At 51.9% G+C, this 17,149-nt stretch overlaps 1 protein-coding gene and 2 long non-coding RNA genes across 7 annotated transcripts in view; 2 read left to right on the plus strand and 1 right to left on the minus strand.

The window, feature by feature from the left end:
• The first annotated feature begins 458 nt into the window (after positions 1–458).
• LOC126490302 (uncharacterized) lies at positions 459–4,867 on the plus strand. 4 transcript variants are annotated; one of them, XR_007589165.1, is made up of 3 exons: positions 459–1,012; positions 1,172–3,023; positions 3,272–4,867. It is a non-coding gene; the product is annotated as an uncharacterized lncRNA (long non-coding RNA). The 4 variants fall into 4 exon arrangements; XR_007589163.1 differs by having other exon boundaries at positions 1,172–1,251; positions 2,096–4,867; XR_007589164.1 differs by having other exon boundaries at positions 1,172–1,251; positions 2,785–4,867.
• Positions 4,868–8,531: 3,664 nt separating this feature from the next.
• On the minus strand, positions 8,532–15,276 carry LOC126490321 (uncharacterized). Its single transcript, XR_007589171.1, has 2 exons — positions 15,154–15,276; positions 8,532–9,698 (listed from the first exon to the last, which is right to left on the minus strand). It is a non-coding gene; the product is annotated as an uncharacterized lncRNA (long non-coding RNA).
• The window catches only part of Onecut1 (one cut homeobox 1), a 35,414-nt gene continuing 31,834 nt past the window's right edge, over positions 13,570–17,149 (plus strand). The window contains exon 1 of one of the 2 annotated variants that reach the window (XM_050125108.1): positions 13,570–15,493. In XM_050125108.1, coding sequence (XP_049981065.1) covers positions 14,389–15,493 — 1,105 coding nt within the window. In that variant the 5' untranslated portion in view covers positions 13,570–14,388. The remainder of the gene's footprint in view (positions 15,494–17,149) is intronic. The other variant, XM_050125118.1, reaches the window with a different exon arrangement.

A 17,149-nucleotide genomic window follows, 5' to 3' on the forward strand; every position in this document is an offset into this window, starting at 1 on the left:
AGCGGGTATTGATCTGCAGCCTGCATTGTAGGATAAAGCAGACTGGCGGAGGCAGACGTGCAGCCCAGCCACCACCACCCCTCCACCTCCTGGTCCCTCAAAGCTCTTTAAATGTGTGTGTGTGTGTGTGTGTGTGTGTGCAAGTGCGAGTGTGTGTGTGTGTGTTTCTAAACGTTTGATTTCAGACACACTATTAACACCTGCAGAGGAAAAAAAAGGAGGTGGGGAAAGGAAAGGAAAGGAAAGAAAAGGGCCCAGTCGCCACACCTCCCTGGGGTGCCCTTGGGACTCTCAGGCCTGAGCCAGCTAGGCAACCACCTTCAGTCTCTTTTTCTTTTTAGTGCTTTTTTTTTTTTTAATTACTAGAGAAAATATACACATAAGCAAAAAAAAAAAAAATCCTCCCGACAGGCGCGAGCGGGGGTGGCGAGCAGGCCGGGGAAGGCGGTAACGTAAGACTAATGCACAGATAGCTGACATCAACTTCCGTCAGGCAGCTCCGGGAGATCGAACCTTTCGATTGTAACTGGGACAATTTGCATAGTGATTCCCTTTTGGAGCTTTCTCGGGTCCGTAACGAGCGCAGGCAGCTATTCAAATGCAAGTTGCGTCCCCAAAAGCGCTGCTGGCCTGAGCAAAAGGAGCGGCTCGACGCTGGGCGAGCCGAGACCAGCGCTGGGGTTCTGGGTCACCTCTTTTCTCCCGGTTTCTTCCTCGCTCTTCGGTTCCTGAATTAGCTGTTTGTTTATGACTACAAACGCGTGTGAGCCAGAGAGACAGCGCACGAGGGAGGGAATTGATGTTTACCCGGACTCAAAGCTGAAGCCGAAGGAGTGCAGGGGATTTGGGGTTCTGAGTGGGATTCAGACCCTGGGTTCCGATGGGGAGCCAGTGGGCTTTCTTGCCCGCTATCCTAATCACCGCGACCTTGCAGGAATCCTCAGGACTGAGAGCGGCTTTGGAGAAAGTGACGGCCGCTGCGTCCCAGTCTTTAAAATGAACGCAAAGAAAGGTACCTGCGACGAATACTGGTTACTTTTTCCGGTTCTGCACCGGGGGGGGGGGTGATTTACAGGTGAGGGGTGGGATTGGGGGCTTAAAATGGGGCTCCTCGTTTCTTCGCTTCTCATTTGAAATTATGCAAATTGACTCTGGTTTCCCTCTCTCCTAGGAGTCAAAGCTGAAACCTAGTCCCGTGTCAGAAGCAACCTGCCATGAAATCCGCTAATGCGCACAGACTCGCCCTCCGCGGTAAGCCAGCCTCGTAGGTCCACGCCGCAGTGGACTAAGAACGGGGAGTCAGCGCAGCCAGGTGCTCGAGCGTGTGCCACGCGGGTCCTTTGCTGAGCTCGTGGCCACGCAAATAGGGTGGGAGCCGAGGGCGGAGGGCACAGCCAGCGTCACGCCCGGGAAACGGAAAGGGGGCGCCCCCCTCCCAGACTGTCTGCCAGCCACCGTGGGTAACAGGTCCTCCCCCACGAGTTTAAAGCAGCAAATGAGAACCAAGAGCTGGCCTCGGAGCGGGGTGTAAACGCGGGTGGCGGGTACGCGAGCACGCTGCTGAGCTTTGCGCGCGGTTCTGTTCCCGAGCAGCGCGCCGCGGCCCCGTGCACCTGCTCTGTGCGTTTTGTACAAACGGAGTGGGCAAGGTACACACTCCTTGGAGCAGGCCCCCAACTAGAATCTGTCTATTCTTCCTCACTTCTAGTTGACGTTTCTACACCGCCCAGGTTACTCGGTTTTTCCTCGGAATCTAACCCAAGCCTTCTAAAGATAACCCAGCCAGTGACCTTGACACAGAATGTTGTGGCAAAAAATCACCTCGTTCACTTCAGCAGTGGCTAAATTTGTGTTATTTTGTTTTAAGTACTGAAAGGGGGGACATAGGTTATTTAAACCTGCAGACATAGCCAAACACATTTTCAAATATTCTTCTTATATTGCTTCAGTGCTGAGAGCGGGCAGGGAGCTTAATGATCCCTGCTTTATGCAGGATGCACGGAATATTTTTCTTGGTTTTTTGTTTGTTTGTTTGTTTTGATAGCTTTGAAAAAACGTAGACTGTTTCTCTGTTCTTTTCCTAACCGATTCTTAGGAATCCAAAACAGTAAAAGTAAACGTCTGTTTGAAATTGAACGTCGAGAAAAGCAGACAGGTTGGAGCAAATAAATTCAACATAAATTAAAAGTGAATTGGACATAGCAAGCGAAACTATGAAAAAGATATGAGCAATTAATATCTATGGGGGAAGCAGGTTTAAAGCTGAAATCTCTAGGTTTTACTCCCAACGCAAACGAAGCCAAAGGAATTGAATACATTGGCTTGCCCTTGTGCATCTAACTGAAAACAAGAGGCCTGCCCAAAGCCATCTTGATCAAGTGTACACTCCGAGGATGTTAAAGGACGGATTCACTGCGAGACACTTGCATACATTTTCCGTAAACTACAACCAATTAGGGGACCTTTAGTTCTGGTGGGAAACTATTTTAATTTTATATCTGCCTTTGGGGGAGAAGAAAAGCCTGGCAGTTATTACTCGTTCCTGAGGAGTTAATTTAATGCAAATAGTCTACTCTCCTGTCAGCACAGGAGAAGTAGAAGCCCCGGGGGTCAGGAAGGGCCAGTCGGGTGGTGGAGAAGCCTAGCGCTCTGGGGAGACCGACAGGAGACTCGGAACCAGCGTTGGGTTGGTTGCTTCTCTCCCTCTCCTAAAACTGTAACTCAAGATGTAAGTAAAAGTGTTTTCATTTTTTATTGATCCCACTAACATCTTTCATTATCCAGCATGTAGCCACAGCAAATTATTGCTCATTTGATACCCAGAATTCTATTGACCATGGCTTTCGTCGGGAGGGAGAATTCTAACTCCTGATGGCTCTGAGTTCAGAGCTGAGGCTGGAAACGCGTAAATCCAGCTCTGACCTGCAGGAATTGATGGACGTGTGTGGGTGACATGGATCCACGTGGGCATGCATAGAAACCTGCTTTTTACTCTGCTGGCTTTGCCCCCATTCCGGCAAAAGGTCAGTCCCTTTGGAACAGACAGGGCTACTTGCAAGGCTGGGAATTCGTTGGTAAGTTCTTTCCAGCTCTAGCCAGCCCGGGAAGAAAATAAGACAATGGAAGATTTTTCCTCTGGCTTTTGTGCGAAGCTAGCCCACAACAGAAATACTTAAAGAAGCATTAAACCATGCCCCCTCAACAAAAGGTTCTTGATTTTTACCTAAGAATATTATTTTTTTAAATTTCATCCTCCTCCCACTCTTTCAAGATCCTACAACATTACAGAGAGGCTAGCGTGGACTGAACGATCTGCGATGAGTCTGGTTGGCCGTGGGCACCCTCCTCCATGACAGGAGCCATGGCTACAATGCCCAACTCGGGTAAAGAAGGAACCTCTGCCTGACCTTTGACCCTGAAACTCACCGCCCCCCCCCCAGGTTGCTAGAGAGAGGCTGGTCCCAAAATGAGGCCTGAGAAGAGGGCCTTGAGGGCAGTGGGGAAGGCCAGATGAGTGCTTCGGGAAGCTGGATTTGGGATATGCCTACCAGATCTCCAGGAACTGATGCCACTCTGAATCAGGAGACCTGAAGACTTGACCTGCCAAAGGTTGCCTGCCCATCTCCTACATAGCCTAGTGAGGGACCTCCTCACTGCCTCCACGTAGGGGAAAGTCACAATTGGATCCCTCCACAGAGCCTGTCCTATTTCCAAGGAACAAGGAATCCGATCCATACCCTTCTCCTTGAGCCCTGACACCTAGAGGGACCGAGGAAGAGGCATTCATTTCTACAAGTATCAGGAGCTAAGCCGTCCAGGCTGATTTCGAGAACAGCAACAATGTAAAGAAGCCATTAAAGGTTTTCTAAAAGCCCCAGCTCGTGCCATACCTCCAAAGAGCTCTGATGCAAAACCTGAAGGTGCATTTAAGGGTGCTAAGGGACCTGGCCCCGGGATATTGTGAAAAGTGTGTGAAGCCACTGTCAGGAGGCCCTGTTGTTCCCGAACAAGGCAGTGAAAATGTAGGAGTGGGCACCACAGACAGCACGCAGAGCAAGGGGCTGAAAGCGAAGGGACTCCCGAGGATTCCGACACTCAGCTGGAGAATTTGGGGAGTGTAGAGGGAAATACACACTGTGGGCTCTTTTGTTTTTCTTTTAAAACACTTAAAAACGAACAGAACCCGGCTGTTGATGTAATTATGAGATGTTCAATGCAGTATATTCTTCACGGGTACCCCCAGCCACTACACTTATCTCTACTAGCCTAGGCTGGTGTGGAAAGCAAGCAAGCAAACAAACATACACTTTGCCAGTTCCAGCAGCTCTGAAAGCCAAGACAAACAAACAAACAATCACACACAGAGACCTAGGGGGAAGAGGCAGACTTCAAACAGTTGTTCCTCTACCTGTGGCTGGCTGAGTTCTGGAGCTGTGGAGTCCTAAAAAGGCAAAGTAGGTCATCCTGAATGCAGAAGTTACCTTGGGAAACAAAACTAGAGACCTGGGTTTGAGGTCATGTTGGGGTCACCCAGCAGCATTTCTTTGGAGCAAGACAGAACTGAGAGTTTTTCAGTGGGACACAATTGATTTGGATCTGAGATTGAGAAATGTCTTCTAGGAACTGCAGCAATCACCTGGGGGCGGGGTTAAAAAGTGCTCTTGCCTCTCCTCGGAGGACTCCTGACTGGGGCACTACACTTCCCAACTGCCTTATCAGCCCCCTCAGGGTTTTGCCAGGCAAATGAAACTCAAGAACTCAATAGTAAATTATTTTGTTCAGCCTTCTGTCTTTTTATGAAAATAAAAGCCAACACTTTGTCATTTTTAATCGCATAAGCAGACAATAAATCTAATTTGGATATTGATTTTTTTTTCCAGAATCAAGTGTGTGTTTTTTTTCTTTTGCAGTCTGTTGTGTTTCCTTTCTGAAAACACTCTTTGCTTGTGGACCTTGTGGGAATGAGGCCCGTGCGTTTAATGTGTGTGTGGAGGGTGTTTCTATGAAACACGAACCTGACTGTGGACTTTTCTCGGTGGCAAGATGTTCGGGGTTGTTTTAACCATCGGGAAACCGGTTTCAACTTAGCCACTCTTATGTTCTGAAATAGAGCTAAGGTTCAACTGTTGATTTTAGTGGTCATAACCTCTGCGACTAATTTTGATATCCTCCTTTATCTAATAAAATAAAGTAAAAGAAAAGCAAGCAGCACACAGAAGTCTTGCTAGTGTCGGGAGGTCGGCAAGGCACCGCAACTCTTCCTGACAAGTCCAGGCTCCAGCTAGATGAACCTTGGCAGCAGCTAAAACCTAGCAGAGAAGCTTACAGCAAGGAACCACCAAAGAGCAGGTGATCCCTTTGCTCACCTGCCCTTCCTTCTTCAAAAACAAGATTCCTTGATGTTGGTGCTAAATGGAACTGGCGCCTTTCCTATGAAAGTCTAGAGGTGAGGACTGTGGTAGACCCCAGAAGAGGGGTAGTGAAGAAAGCTAGAGGCACCAAATAAGACTAGGGTGGGAGGGAAGAAAAGTGGGGGAAGGACGGGGGTGGGGGATGCTTACCAGGAAGAAAATGGGAGAAGTTTAAGGGATGAGAAGGACGAAAGAATGATGGTGTTGGAAAGGAAAGGGAGAAAATAGAGGGAGGGAGACTGAATAGGCAAAAATACAAAATCACCCATATTTTCGGGGGCGAATATGATGGCCCCCACTCTCCCAGCACTGGGCGTCCTCTAGTCTCTTTCGGGGGCCACAGTAAACGTTCCAACAGCCCACTCTAACCTAAAACACTTGTCAGGACACGCTCCAGAACCGCGGCCAGGCCTGCCTGCCAGCCGCGACCCACAGCCTCTGCACAGTTCTTCGGGTAGCTGTCAGGGTCACCATGACCTCCGCCCCCAGAGGCGGGTCTTCGTGCTGGAGGAGGGGACGAGGTGGCCGAGCGCCCAGCAAAGGGGGAGGGGACCACGGGCCTGCTACGGTCCCTCGGGCGCTGACCTTTTCCGCGGCCCCGCCGGGTCAAGACGTAACCTTTCCCGTCCCCGCTGCACGCGTCCTCTCTTGCTGTGGCGTCGGCTAGGGGACAGTGAGAGGGACCGATGCTGGGACTGGCAGCCTCGGTGACCACAGAGGACCCGATGTGGGTGAAGACCCGAGCCCGCCGGCTCTGCAGGCCAAGCATCATAGAGCAGACGCAGGCCAAGCCCCGTTAACCAGGCGGATAGCAGGGAGAGGAGGGTGCGAGGCCTGAGCTTCCTGCGGGGTCTCATTTTTCCCGTCACTCTGGCAGGGGCGAGCCGGGCGCGACAACCTCGTTCAGAGGGCCATGGGCCCCGGCGAGGCCGCAGCTTTTGATCCTCTCTTCGGGGACTGGTGCCAAGCTAACCAGAGGTAAAACCCAGGCCAAAGTCCCGACCGCAGGGGTTCGGCCTGGAGTAGCCTCCGGGACAGCTGGAACCCGCCTCACGCCAATCCCCCTTCCACCCACTTCCAGAAGCTTCTGTCTTCGGCGCCTCCACCTGGCTCTCCCAGCGGGGAACCGAGCCGAGGGGCTGCACACCGGAGGCTAAGGCTGCTGCAGCGCACCTAGCTCCCCAGCTCTCCACTGCTTGGGGTTTTCGCGGTCTCCCCAGCTGGAGCCAGGGCCGCCAGAAGCCAAGAGCTTTAAGTTCAAATGCATCTAGGTTCCGAAGTCGTTTATCCGGGTTTCATAAATAATTTTCTTCTTACACTTAAGACCGATTCCTGCCCCCTTCCCATTTTTATTGCGGGGGGGGGGGTCAGTGGCTAAAAAGTTTCCAAGGGGGGGTGGGCGGTTATTCCCCTTTTTCCATCATTAATGTCATTACTACGAACTATCAATAACCTTGTCGTTGGGAGCCGAGTTTCACGGTATTGATCCACGCAGCTATTCATCTCTGCCATGCAAGACACGGAATAATTTTCGCATTACAGTAGCTTGGATTTGCTTTTAATTCATATTTAAAGCTGCAACCGGCTCAGTGGAGCGCTCTGTGAAAGACTAGAGGCGCCTAATTAATAATAAGTCAGAAACGAAGGAAGGCACCGGCGAATAAATAATTAATACAGACATCTATGTCTCTTTGAATATTGCTCCTTTAAAAATTTAGACTTACCAGGACCATACTGTAAGTCTGCCATTTATATTGCGGGGATGATTTAAGAAAGCTATTTTTTTCCCTTGAAATACAATAATAACTTATTTACGGTGTTTTTGCAAACCTAAGTTCCTTCATTAGCCAGCCCCTCTAGTTTGTTTCCTCCTGGTGGAAAACACCAGTTTTTTAAAAATAATAATTACAACAAACTCCCAACAAGAACCACCAAGCTAACGTTAGGTTCAGATAGTTAGGACAGGCACAAAAACGTGTGGGATCCCCGCTCTGGGAAGATGCTGGAATCTGCTACCTATGGGGTTTTGTCCAGGAGAGAAAAGAAAAAGAAAACCCAGAATACTGTCCAGTGACCTTAGGCATTCACCTGGTGGCCAATGAGACAGGATTAAGAGAACTTGAGGTTCTGGAATAGCTCCAGAAGAGAGGTGGCTAGGCTATAGAGTGCCTTCAGTGCCTCTCCCCATATATACCCATGATAAAAGACTGGGGGAGGATGGGATTTTAGAGACCAGTATTGAAAAGTTAGGATTGATTTCCACAGCAGTCAGGACCTATTGGTATCCCCAGAGATTAACAAATTCAGGGGGATAGGGTGGTTAAAAATCTGAGGTTTCTGTGTGAGATGGTCTAGAATTTGTTTGCAATGTTGTTAGCAATATTGATTTTTTTGTTCCTTGGATTAATGTATGTTAAGCAGGAAAATACGGGCATTAGTCAAGCACATTCTAATCATTTATTTTTGAAAAGAAGGTTCCTCTAGTGATGTTGGAACCTGGGGCGCCAGGCATTTCCAACCAGGTGGTAACACTCTGGAGTGTTTGGGGCCTCTGGAACTGGAGGGGCTGGCAAGGTGGCCTGAAGGTAGACTCACCTGCAGTTTCACCTCCCACCTATGCCCTGCTTGTAGAGTTGCAGCCTTGCATTTAACAAAACCAGCAACCTAGGTGCATGGGCTCCACTGTGGTTGCAAGTATTTGGGCAGCCTGGGTCTTCCAAAGTTTCTCACCTGCATGGACATATTCCCACAGGCCCTACTGACATCCTTCAGTAGTCTGGGACCTCATCTCAGGCGTAGGGAAACACATTAGTGTATCTAACCAGCTATACACACCACACACACACACACACACACACACACACACACACACACACACCTTCCAGACAAACTCATAGACCTTGGGATGGCCCCGGCCTAGAGAAGCCTGCCTCTGATAGGCAGTACCCTATACCTTAACAATCCTCTGGCTTGGCTCTTTTTCAGTCCCACCGGCTGGCATACCCTACTTACCAGTCGGGTAGTGATGGGGTAATGGGATGTGGACCAAAGCTTTTCTACTTTTCCTTTTTCCCTTTAGGAGAAGGAGAGAGGAGAGAGAGAGAGAGAGAGAGAGAGAGAGAGAGAGAGAGAGAGAGAGAGAGAGAGAGAGAGAGAGAGAGAGAGAGAGAGAGAGAGAGAGAGAGAGAGAGAGAGATCTGTGGAGCAAGACCCCTAAGGCATGCAAGACCCACGCCCTGGCCAAGGTTTTTCCCCAACTTCATAGAAACTGAAGGTCAAGCACGAGACACCTTGTGTCTTGGACAGGTTCTGAAAGGCGCGTGAGGGCCGAGGTCTGGAGACTGGGGTGGACCAGAGGACTGACTGTGGTCCACTCCGTAATACTACACCATCAGGCAAAAGGGCCAGGGCACAGAGTCTCTGGGTCAGAGATGGAGGATGGGGACACACCGATAAGGTGACTGATTTGTGAAGGGCCAAGTCGGAAATGGGGGAGGGTGATAGGAAAGTGAAGGACAAAGAAAAATGTGAGTCCCTCCGCCCCACCCCACCCCCACCCCCGGTCTTGGTAAAACCAAAAGCCAAACCCAGCGGAGCAAGCTGAGGAGGGAGGTGCAGGCAACAGGGCAGGCGCTCAGAACACCTGCGTTTTATTTTTAAATCTTCTAGGTGTCTGCGGGTCAAATAAAGACAAGGGCAGTAACGATTATTCTGTTAAATCTATGGTACTTGACTGCGCAAACACTAATTGATTAGACACCAAAATGATTTGTTTAAAGAGTTTTCCTCCTTCCCAAGTGCAGCTGTTCTGGGCCTGCGTCGGCGGCGTTGCTGGGCGACGGTGGAGTTCGCCAAGTGGAAGTGTGTCGGGCCGGGCTTGGGGTAGGGTGGCTGCTCCAAGCCCTGCGCTGTGTCTGAGGCTCCCGGCTGGGTGGTGGCTGGTGACTTCTGCTCTTTAGTAATTATCTCCAACGTCGGAGAAGAATGTTGTTATAGAGAGCGTTGCTAATACAATTGGCGCTTGGTCCACCCCTCTGAGTTTTCCTTACTTTGAGTCGCTTTGAATGACGTCAACAGGAGGGTCCTCACTCTCACCCCTGCCTTTTCAGTTCCCAGCTTTGACACTCTCCACCATCAGACGGCCACTGCTAATCCGTCGCGGACTTCCAAAAGACGAGGGCTGGAAAAGTAGTGTTCACCGCTGCTCCAAATCCGAAAAGTTCTGTCGTCTCCTCACCGGCTCCCTCACAATCTTGGTCAGGGTTCCTCCTCCATTAATATAGAATTCTAAGCAAAAGAGAAAACCCACTGAAAATCAGACTACAGAAGGCCAATTTCCAGGGAGTGAGACTAACCTTGTCCAGCGCTGGGCCCTGCCACCTGTCACCCAGGAGTTAGAAGCTTCTCCCTCAGTCCCAGGGCCAGTGTGACACCTCTTCAGCGTTCTTGGCTTGAAGACGTGCAGAGCCTTTACCAAAGTAGGCGACCCCCAGAAAGAGTTTCAACCCAGAAGAATCCGTTGATAGTTCACCCAGGGTCCCAGGAGAGCAGGTGGTTTTCTTCCTTGCCCAGGAAGTAACCAGAGATGCTCTCGCGTGGTCAGTTCTCCGACCGCCACCGAGGCGGCTCCAAGCAATTCCTGGAACTCCATGTAAGCTGAGGTTAGAGGGAGCTGACCGCCCTTCCTCAGGCATCTTCTTTGGGACTATGAGGGGACAGGAGATGAAAGAACGGGTGGCACAAAAAAAAATGCTGAGTTTAAAATCATTTTCATGCGCAAAACAATATTTAGGGAGGAAAAAGAGGAGGGAGGTTAGCCGGATAGATGAACAAAAACCATATAGACAATAAATACAGGAACAAAGTTTAAAGAGAGACGCTAGAATCATTGGTCCCCACGTCCTCCACCCCCAATGAGAAGTCACTATTTTTCCCCTGTGGAGCGGGGGCGGGATTTGGGAGGGTGTGTCACATCGCATGGAACTGGAAATTAATTTGTTGTTTTAATTTTTTTCAATAATACAGCACCAGACCACTTATTCTAAAATTCTCGTCTACTCGAAGCACAAACAGCAATTTTCTGAATAAATTTTCTCCAGAGATGAAAAGACACTAGAGGAAGACAGTAGAACCCTGCTGGAAGTGTCTGTAATCAAATCCTTCACCCCATTTATCAAGGGTTCTGCTATAACCAGATGCTGCCCACGGGTCCCTCCGCAGGAGTTTCATGCTAGCCACGCAAGCTCCAGAAATGCTGGAGGCTTCAGAAGCTGTAACCAAGGGTCTCTCACCCCGAAGCAGGGGATAGGAATATTTGCTGAACCTCAGGACTGCCAGACACCAAACAGAAACCGAGCACTTGATGGTCCGGAGAGCCTAGAAACATGGCTTTGGAATGGTCCATATGTTATATCTCCACTACTCTCCAAGAAAAGTAAGCCATTGACTGCATAGCATGGACTCTTCTTAGAGAATCTTGTGTGGCATTTTCCCCAAGTCTGAGGGTGTCTCCTGCAAACTGAAGTCTATTTAGCAGAGGACAAATTTCATTTACCTACCTCTCCCGGGCACATAAGACATTTACAAAATAAACATCAGTGATAGTCTTTGTCCAGCTCAAGGCCCTAGGTTCAGTCCTCAGTAGAAAAAAAAAAACTGATTTCCAACATGAAAATACATGTAACAAGCATCTAGTTGAGCCTTTAGTTCCTGTTTTCAAAACACATATGTTTTAATATAATTTTGGGCATTATTTTTTTTTCCTTTAATTCTCCTGCAGTTGCTTGGGCTTGAAGCCCTTTCCTTCCCCTCACACATGTATCGCTCCAGTTTCAAGGAATTCTTCTGCAGACTCTTGCTCTCTCTTTCCTTGGAGTACACCTAAGGGAGCCAAGCTTTGTGCTGGGCACTCTGAGCAGAGGAAACAAGGTAACAAGAGATAACCCAGTCTCCTAGCATTTGACAATCTCTCCGAGGCCAGAGGAGAAAAGCATGCTTTCTCCAAACCATACTCAGCGACAGGAAATGCTTCTGAGAGGTCAAAAGACACGGCGCTACTGATTCAGCAACTACAGGAAAACGATGCTTCAGTAATAGGTGTGAAATGGAAGAGGAGGGAGAGGGAGATTCGGGAACCAAGTCCTGCAGTGTGAGATTCAGACCCCTTTGTAAGGAGTGCGGTGTCAAATACTGAAGTGAGCAAGGCCAAGAGACCCTTCCAGAACTCCCTTTCTCCCTTGGGAACCAAAGCTGAAACAACCCACCTTTTTGATGAAGCCCCTTTGCTACCTGAGCAGAGTTGAGCTCCCATGATCCCACCCTTCTTCAGGTGGGCTCCAGGACCTCAGCCAGGAGTTTTCATGAAGGAGGACTTCTAAGATTAAGTTTCTAATGGACTGGAGGATGAACAATTTGTATAGTAATTTCTTTAATTTTTTAAACGAACTGTCTTTCAGGAAGAGATGGTCATAAGGGCAGAGCAATCATTTCAATGGAATTAAAATGGGATGGCAGAAACAGTTGAGCCTAGTTTGCTTTAATTCATCCTTTGGTCTTATATGAGAGGCAAGTACTCTATACTACCGGAAAGGGGCTCAAAAATAATAAGGCAATGTGGATTTGGCTTCTGAAGCTGATTTACTAGAGAGAAAATATTTTACCCTTGAATGTGTCTGAAGAGATGATTCAAAAATAAATTAGTGAATTTTAGTTTTAGTCAGTGTATCCTCCCCCCAAAAGACTTTTCCTGGGGGTGGGGGTAACTCCAGATTCCTAAATGATCATGGCCAAATAGACAAAAATTAGAATCTTCAGGAATTATTTGGATATGATGGGGGCTTTCTGATAATGAGACCCAGCAAATTAAGTCCCAGAGCCCAGTGTTCTAGGAAGTCTTGCTGTACCCACTGACCTTGACTGGCCTGAAGTGGTCTTGGGCTGTTGGTGGCAGGGACCTAGGCTAAGAGATGAGCCCCTGTGTGCCTTAGCTGATGGGATTTCGGCCGCAGGATTCACCATATACCAAATTTTCCTCACAGACACCACCACCACGACTCAGTCCTAGCCTCTGAAAAACAGTTTATAGGCAATGGGCTCTCTGTTTGGCGCATAGCAGGCCTCAGACACTTTGTTTAGTAGCTGAGCCCTGAAAGCCTGGCTCTGAGGCTATCCTTATTGTGAACACCGCTAGCCCCGGGCTGAGGCTCGGCGCTGACCCGGCCATAACTGCCAAGGGCCTGACAATGGGCACATCTGTCCTTTCTCCAAGGGATAAAAGCACCTAAGCAGACAAGGCTCTGCCTTTTGTTACAGACTTTTTTCTTTCTTTCTTTTGTAAATAAAAGAAAGCCGCGGCATGTGGCGGCCGGGTGTGTGTCCCACACTGGGGGCCTCCCCACGCGTCCCCACCAGGCTAAAGGCCCGGGTTCAATTCCGGATTGGAGCGTGACTGTGACAGGGGCGCAATTATGCCCAGAGCTGAATTGATTTTCAAATCTGGAGGCTTCTTGCAGGGACGCCGAGAAGAGGAAAGCGTCCCTGCGGGCCAAGCAGAGACCAGCGCGGCTGCGTGCACTCTGCCTGCGTGGGTTCTCCTCCCGAATAGCAGCAGCCTCTAGCTGCTTTTCTATGAATGCTGTAGAGTAACTAAAAGACCAACCCCTGATGTTAACCAGGGAGCCCATCCAGGCACTCTCTTTAGTCCACCTCACGATCCTCCAAGCAGAGTTAACAGAAGTGGAGAGCCGCCTTAATTGGGAGCATAATGGAAGACCTCCTCTGAAGTCTGGGACAGCGAGGTATGGCCTCGATCTGATCTCAAGGCACTGTATGATCTTCTGCCCTTGGCTCAGATGGGGAAAGGTGGATCTAGGAGTACCCAGGAGGTTCGTAGGTGCCAGTTCAACTGCGGCCACGCTGACTTAGGCCTTTAAGGTATACACCTCTCAGGACCGGTAGCCCAGGCATTTAAGGATGGGGAATGAGCTCGGCTCCAGCGACCTTCCAGGGAATAAAGCCCGGGGGGGGGGTATGTGTCAAGATGTGATTAGTAATCTTTTTACCACAATAAGGGCATTGACGTCCTTGCAGTCAAGTCANCCTTCCAGGGAATAAAGCCCGGGGGGGGGGGGGCGAGTGGGAGAGGGCCATGGCACAATTCCCGGCCCCTCGCGGGTAACCTGCACAGACAAACAGCCACTCAGACCCAGGAACTTTAACTCTCTAATCTAGCTGACCCACTGTGACAGAAGGCAGGCTACAGAGTCTGGGACTGGGAAGCGAGAGGGAGGGAAGGAGGAAGACCAGGGGGAAAGCAAGCCTCCCGGGACTGTGGCAGCGGCTCCAGGTCGCGCTCCGCGCGCGTCCCGTGCACGTGCGCACCGCTCCGGGGCCGTCCGGCGCCACCGAGAAAGCTCTCCGCCCCCCCCACCCCCACTCCCGTTCATTTGTACTGGGACGTCACGGAGCCCTTGCTCTGGGACCGCGGGGGCGGGGTCTAGAAGCGCGCATGCGCGCTGCGCCCGGCGGGCGTGAGGGCGGGCAGCGGCGGCAGCGGCGGCTACCGAATCGCGGCCACAGTCTGCAACAGTAACCGAGCCATGGCTCGAGCTGGCGGGCGGCGCAGGCAAACAGCAGCCGCGGCAGGCGCACGGGCCGCGTTAAGGGAGCCGGGGGCAGCACGATTCTAAGAAGAGGGGCGAGAGGGGGCCGGGCTGGGCAGGCTACGGGGCACCGCGCTCTCCCAACAGCGCGGATCCTTTTTGGAGATTAATATTAAAAAAAAAAAAAAAAGCAGAGGGGAAGGTGGGAGCAAGCGAGAAGGCGAGACACACAGAGAAAGAGAGAGAGACACAGATATCCATAGTGAGAGAAAGAAAGGCCACAGTCGCCGGCAGCCGATGTGAAGACTGGACTCTGTGTGCCCCTCGCCGCCTCTGCCCGGCCACATCGATGTTGCAGCCCGCTCGCCCGCATCACGATGAACGCGCAGCTGACCATGGAGACGATCGGCGAGCTGCATGGGGTGAGCCATGAGCCGGTGCCCGCCCCTGCCGACCTGCTGGGCGGCAGCCCTCACGCGCGCAGCTCCGTGGGGCACCGCGGCAGCCACCTGCCTCCCGCGCACCCGCGTTCCATGGGCATGGCGTCCCTGCTGGACGGCGGCAGCGGAGGCAGCGATTACCACCACCACCACCGCGCCCCTGAGCACAGCCTGGCTGGCCCCCTGCACCCCACCATGACCATGGCCTGTGAAACTCCCCCAGGTATGAGCATGCCCACCACCTACACCACCTTAACCCCTCTGCAGCCGCTGCCGCCCATCTCCACTGTGTCCGACAAGTTTCCTCACCACCATCACCACCACCATCACCACCACCACCCACACCACCACCAGCGCCTGGCGGGCAACGTGAGTGGTAGTTTCACTCTTATGCGGGATGAGCGTGGGCTAGCCTCCATGAATAACCTCTATACCCCTTATCACAAGGACGTGGCTGGCATGGGCCAGAGCCTCTCTCCCCTCTCTGGCTCCGGTCTGGGCAGCATTCACAACTCCCAGCAAGGGCTTCCCCACTATGCTCATCCCGGAGCGGCTATGCCCACCGACAAGATGCTTACCCCAAATGGCTTTGAAGCCCACCACCCTGCCATGCTCGGTCGCCACGGAGAGCAGCACCTCACGCCCACCTCGGCCGGCATGGTCCCCATCAACGGCCTTCCTCCGCACCATCCCCATGCCCACCTGAATGCCCAGGGCCACGGACAGCTCCTGGGCACAGCCCGGGAGCCCAACCCTTCGGTGACCGGCTCGCAGGTCAGCAATGGAAGTAATTCAGGGCAGATGGAAGAGATCAATACCAAAGAGGTGGCTCAGCGTATCACCACCGAGCTCAAACGTTACAGCATCCCACAGGCCATCTTCGCGCAGAGGGTGCTCTGCCGTTCCCAGGGGACCCTTTCGGACCTGCTGCGAAACCCCAAGCCCTGGAGCAAACTCAAGTCCGGCCGGGAGACCTTCCGGAGAATGTGGAAGTGGCTGCAGGAGCCGGAGTTCCAGCGCATGTCCGCGCTCCGCTTAGCAGGTGAGCAAACGGGCGCGTGGGCGAGATAAGGAACTGAAGGTGGGAGGGAATGAGAGAAGGCTGGGCGCGCTTCGTTCCGCTCCGCCTCCCCTTTCTTTCCTAGACCTGGAAGAGCCAGCTTAGGCAACCGACCTTCTCCTCCAGGGGCTCAGTGCATTGGGCTGTGGGAGACTGAACAAGGCGGCCACCGTGGCTTCGGGGTCGCATTTGTGCTCGGGGACAGAACTGCAGGGTTTTGAGCCTCAGGCCGAGAGACTCTTAGAACCTGGTGAAACACTGGTTGTGTGGTTCTCAGAGGAACATAGCGGGTTTAGGAAGGGAGGAGGAAAACCTAAAACTACTCCGGTTGCACAAGGCACATACCCGGCGCGGGACTGGCGCTACTCACGCTGCCGGTCAATATTTGGCTGAGCTGGCTGCGGCCACCCACTCTTGCCCCATTTTATTGGCGCCGCACGTCCGGGGAGCCACACTTCGGTAGGGTGTGTACACAGATTCCAAACCTGGCTTCGCCAAGGTTACCACACATGGGCTGCGCGTGTAACCGGCTGTGGAAAGGAGAGGGACAGAGACAGACAGTGACCAGGTCCCCAGGAACTTCCCGTTGAGCCCAGGGATCGCCGCTGACAACTCGTTTTTTCGTTTTCGTGATTTTTCATCTAAGTCTCTGTGCTCTTGGGTGGGAGTATGTAAATGTTCCCCAAATCAGCAAGCCGGGCTCCCAGTTCCAAACCCCTAGCAGGTTGTTTGATTTTGAGCACTGAAAGTCTCAGCTGCCAAGTGCAGGCACATGCCTGACTCCCGTAGTGGGCCAGGAGACCTAGTGGACAGCTGAGCCCAGATGATGAACCGCACCAGGGATTCAGACACACTCGGCGACCCTTGAAGAGGCGAGAAGAGGGCAGCCTAGGGGCGGACTGTGTTCATGAGACCTGGGTGGAGGTTACCGCGTTGATTGACTCCTGTGTCCAAGTCTCCCCCCACCCCCAACCCGGCCTCAAGACACATACAGCCTCATCTGAGCCCTGCGCCCAGGTCTGAGTCTTGGTGAAGAGAAAGGTAAACGCTGGAATGAGGATTTGTTAATTAACTGATCGTTCTCCATTAATTCGTCCCTAGAGAACGAGAGACAGTCAATCCGCTCTGAGCCGAGGGCACTGAGCCGTTTCACCGACTAAAATCAAAGCATGCGGCCGTTCCCCCTCCCCCACCCGGTGCCTACCAATGAGTAGCCGGGGAAAGGCAGGTGCGGACTAGCCTGGGATCCTAGCCCGCGCGGGCTACCCTAGTATTCCCTGCATCTGGGCACTAGAGGCCTTCCGTGGTAGGTGCCTCGCTGCTTCAGCCTCTGGCCGCCCAGAATTTCCAGGCTAACTCACTCCGTCCTTTGCTCTAAAGTTCCCAAGGCAGGCTAGGGTTATTACTCCCAGGAGTGAGGTGAGGCAAAGGACAAGGCGACCCTGGCCTGGCCGAGGGCCGACCGAATGCCTAAGCCTAACGGTTCCACTAAGACTTTATGTGGTGTTGGAGCCCCTGGTGGGCCCATTGAGTCCCCGCGGTGCAGCTGATCTTGCTGCTCTCCCACTGTTCCCTCAGACCTTCCATAGCACCCTCGCCTGAAGCCAGGGCTCCCGACTTCCAGGCAGGTAGGGAGGG

This window comes from Alexandromys fortis, unplaced genomic scaffold (assembly GCF_014885135.2).
Source record: "Alexandromys fortis isolate MF-2015 unplaced genomic scaffold, M_Fortis_MF-2015_v1.1 scaffold_22, whole genome shotgun sequence".
Taxonomy (NCBI): Eukaryota; Metazoa; Chordata; class Mammalia; order Rodentia; family Cricetidae; genus Alexandromys; species Alexandromys fortis.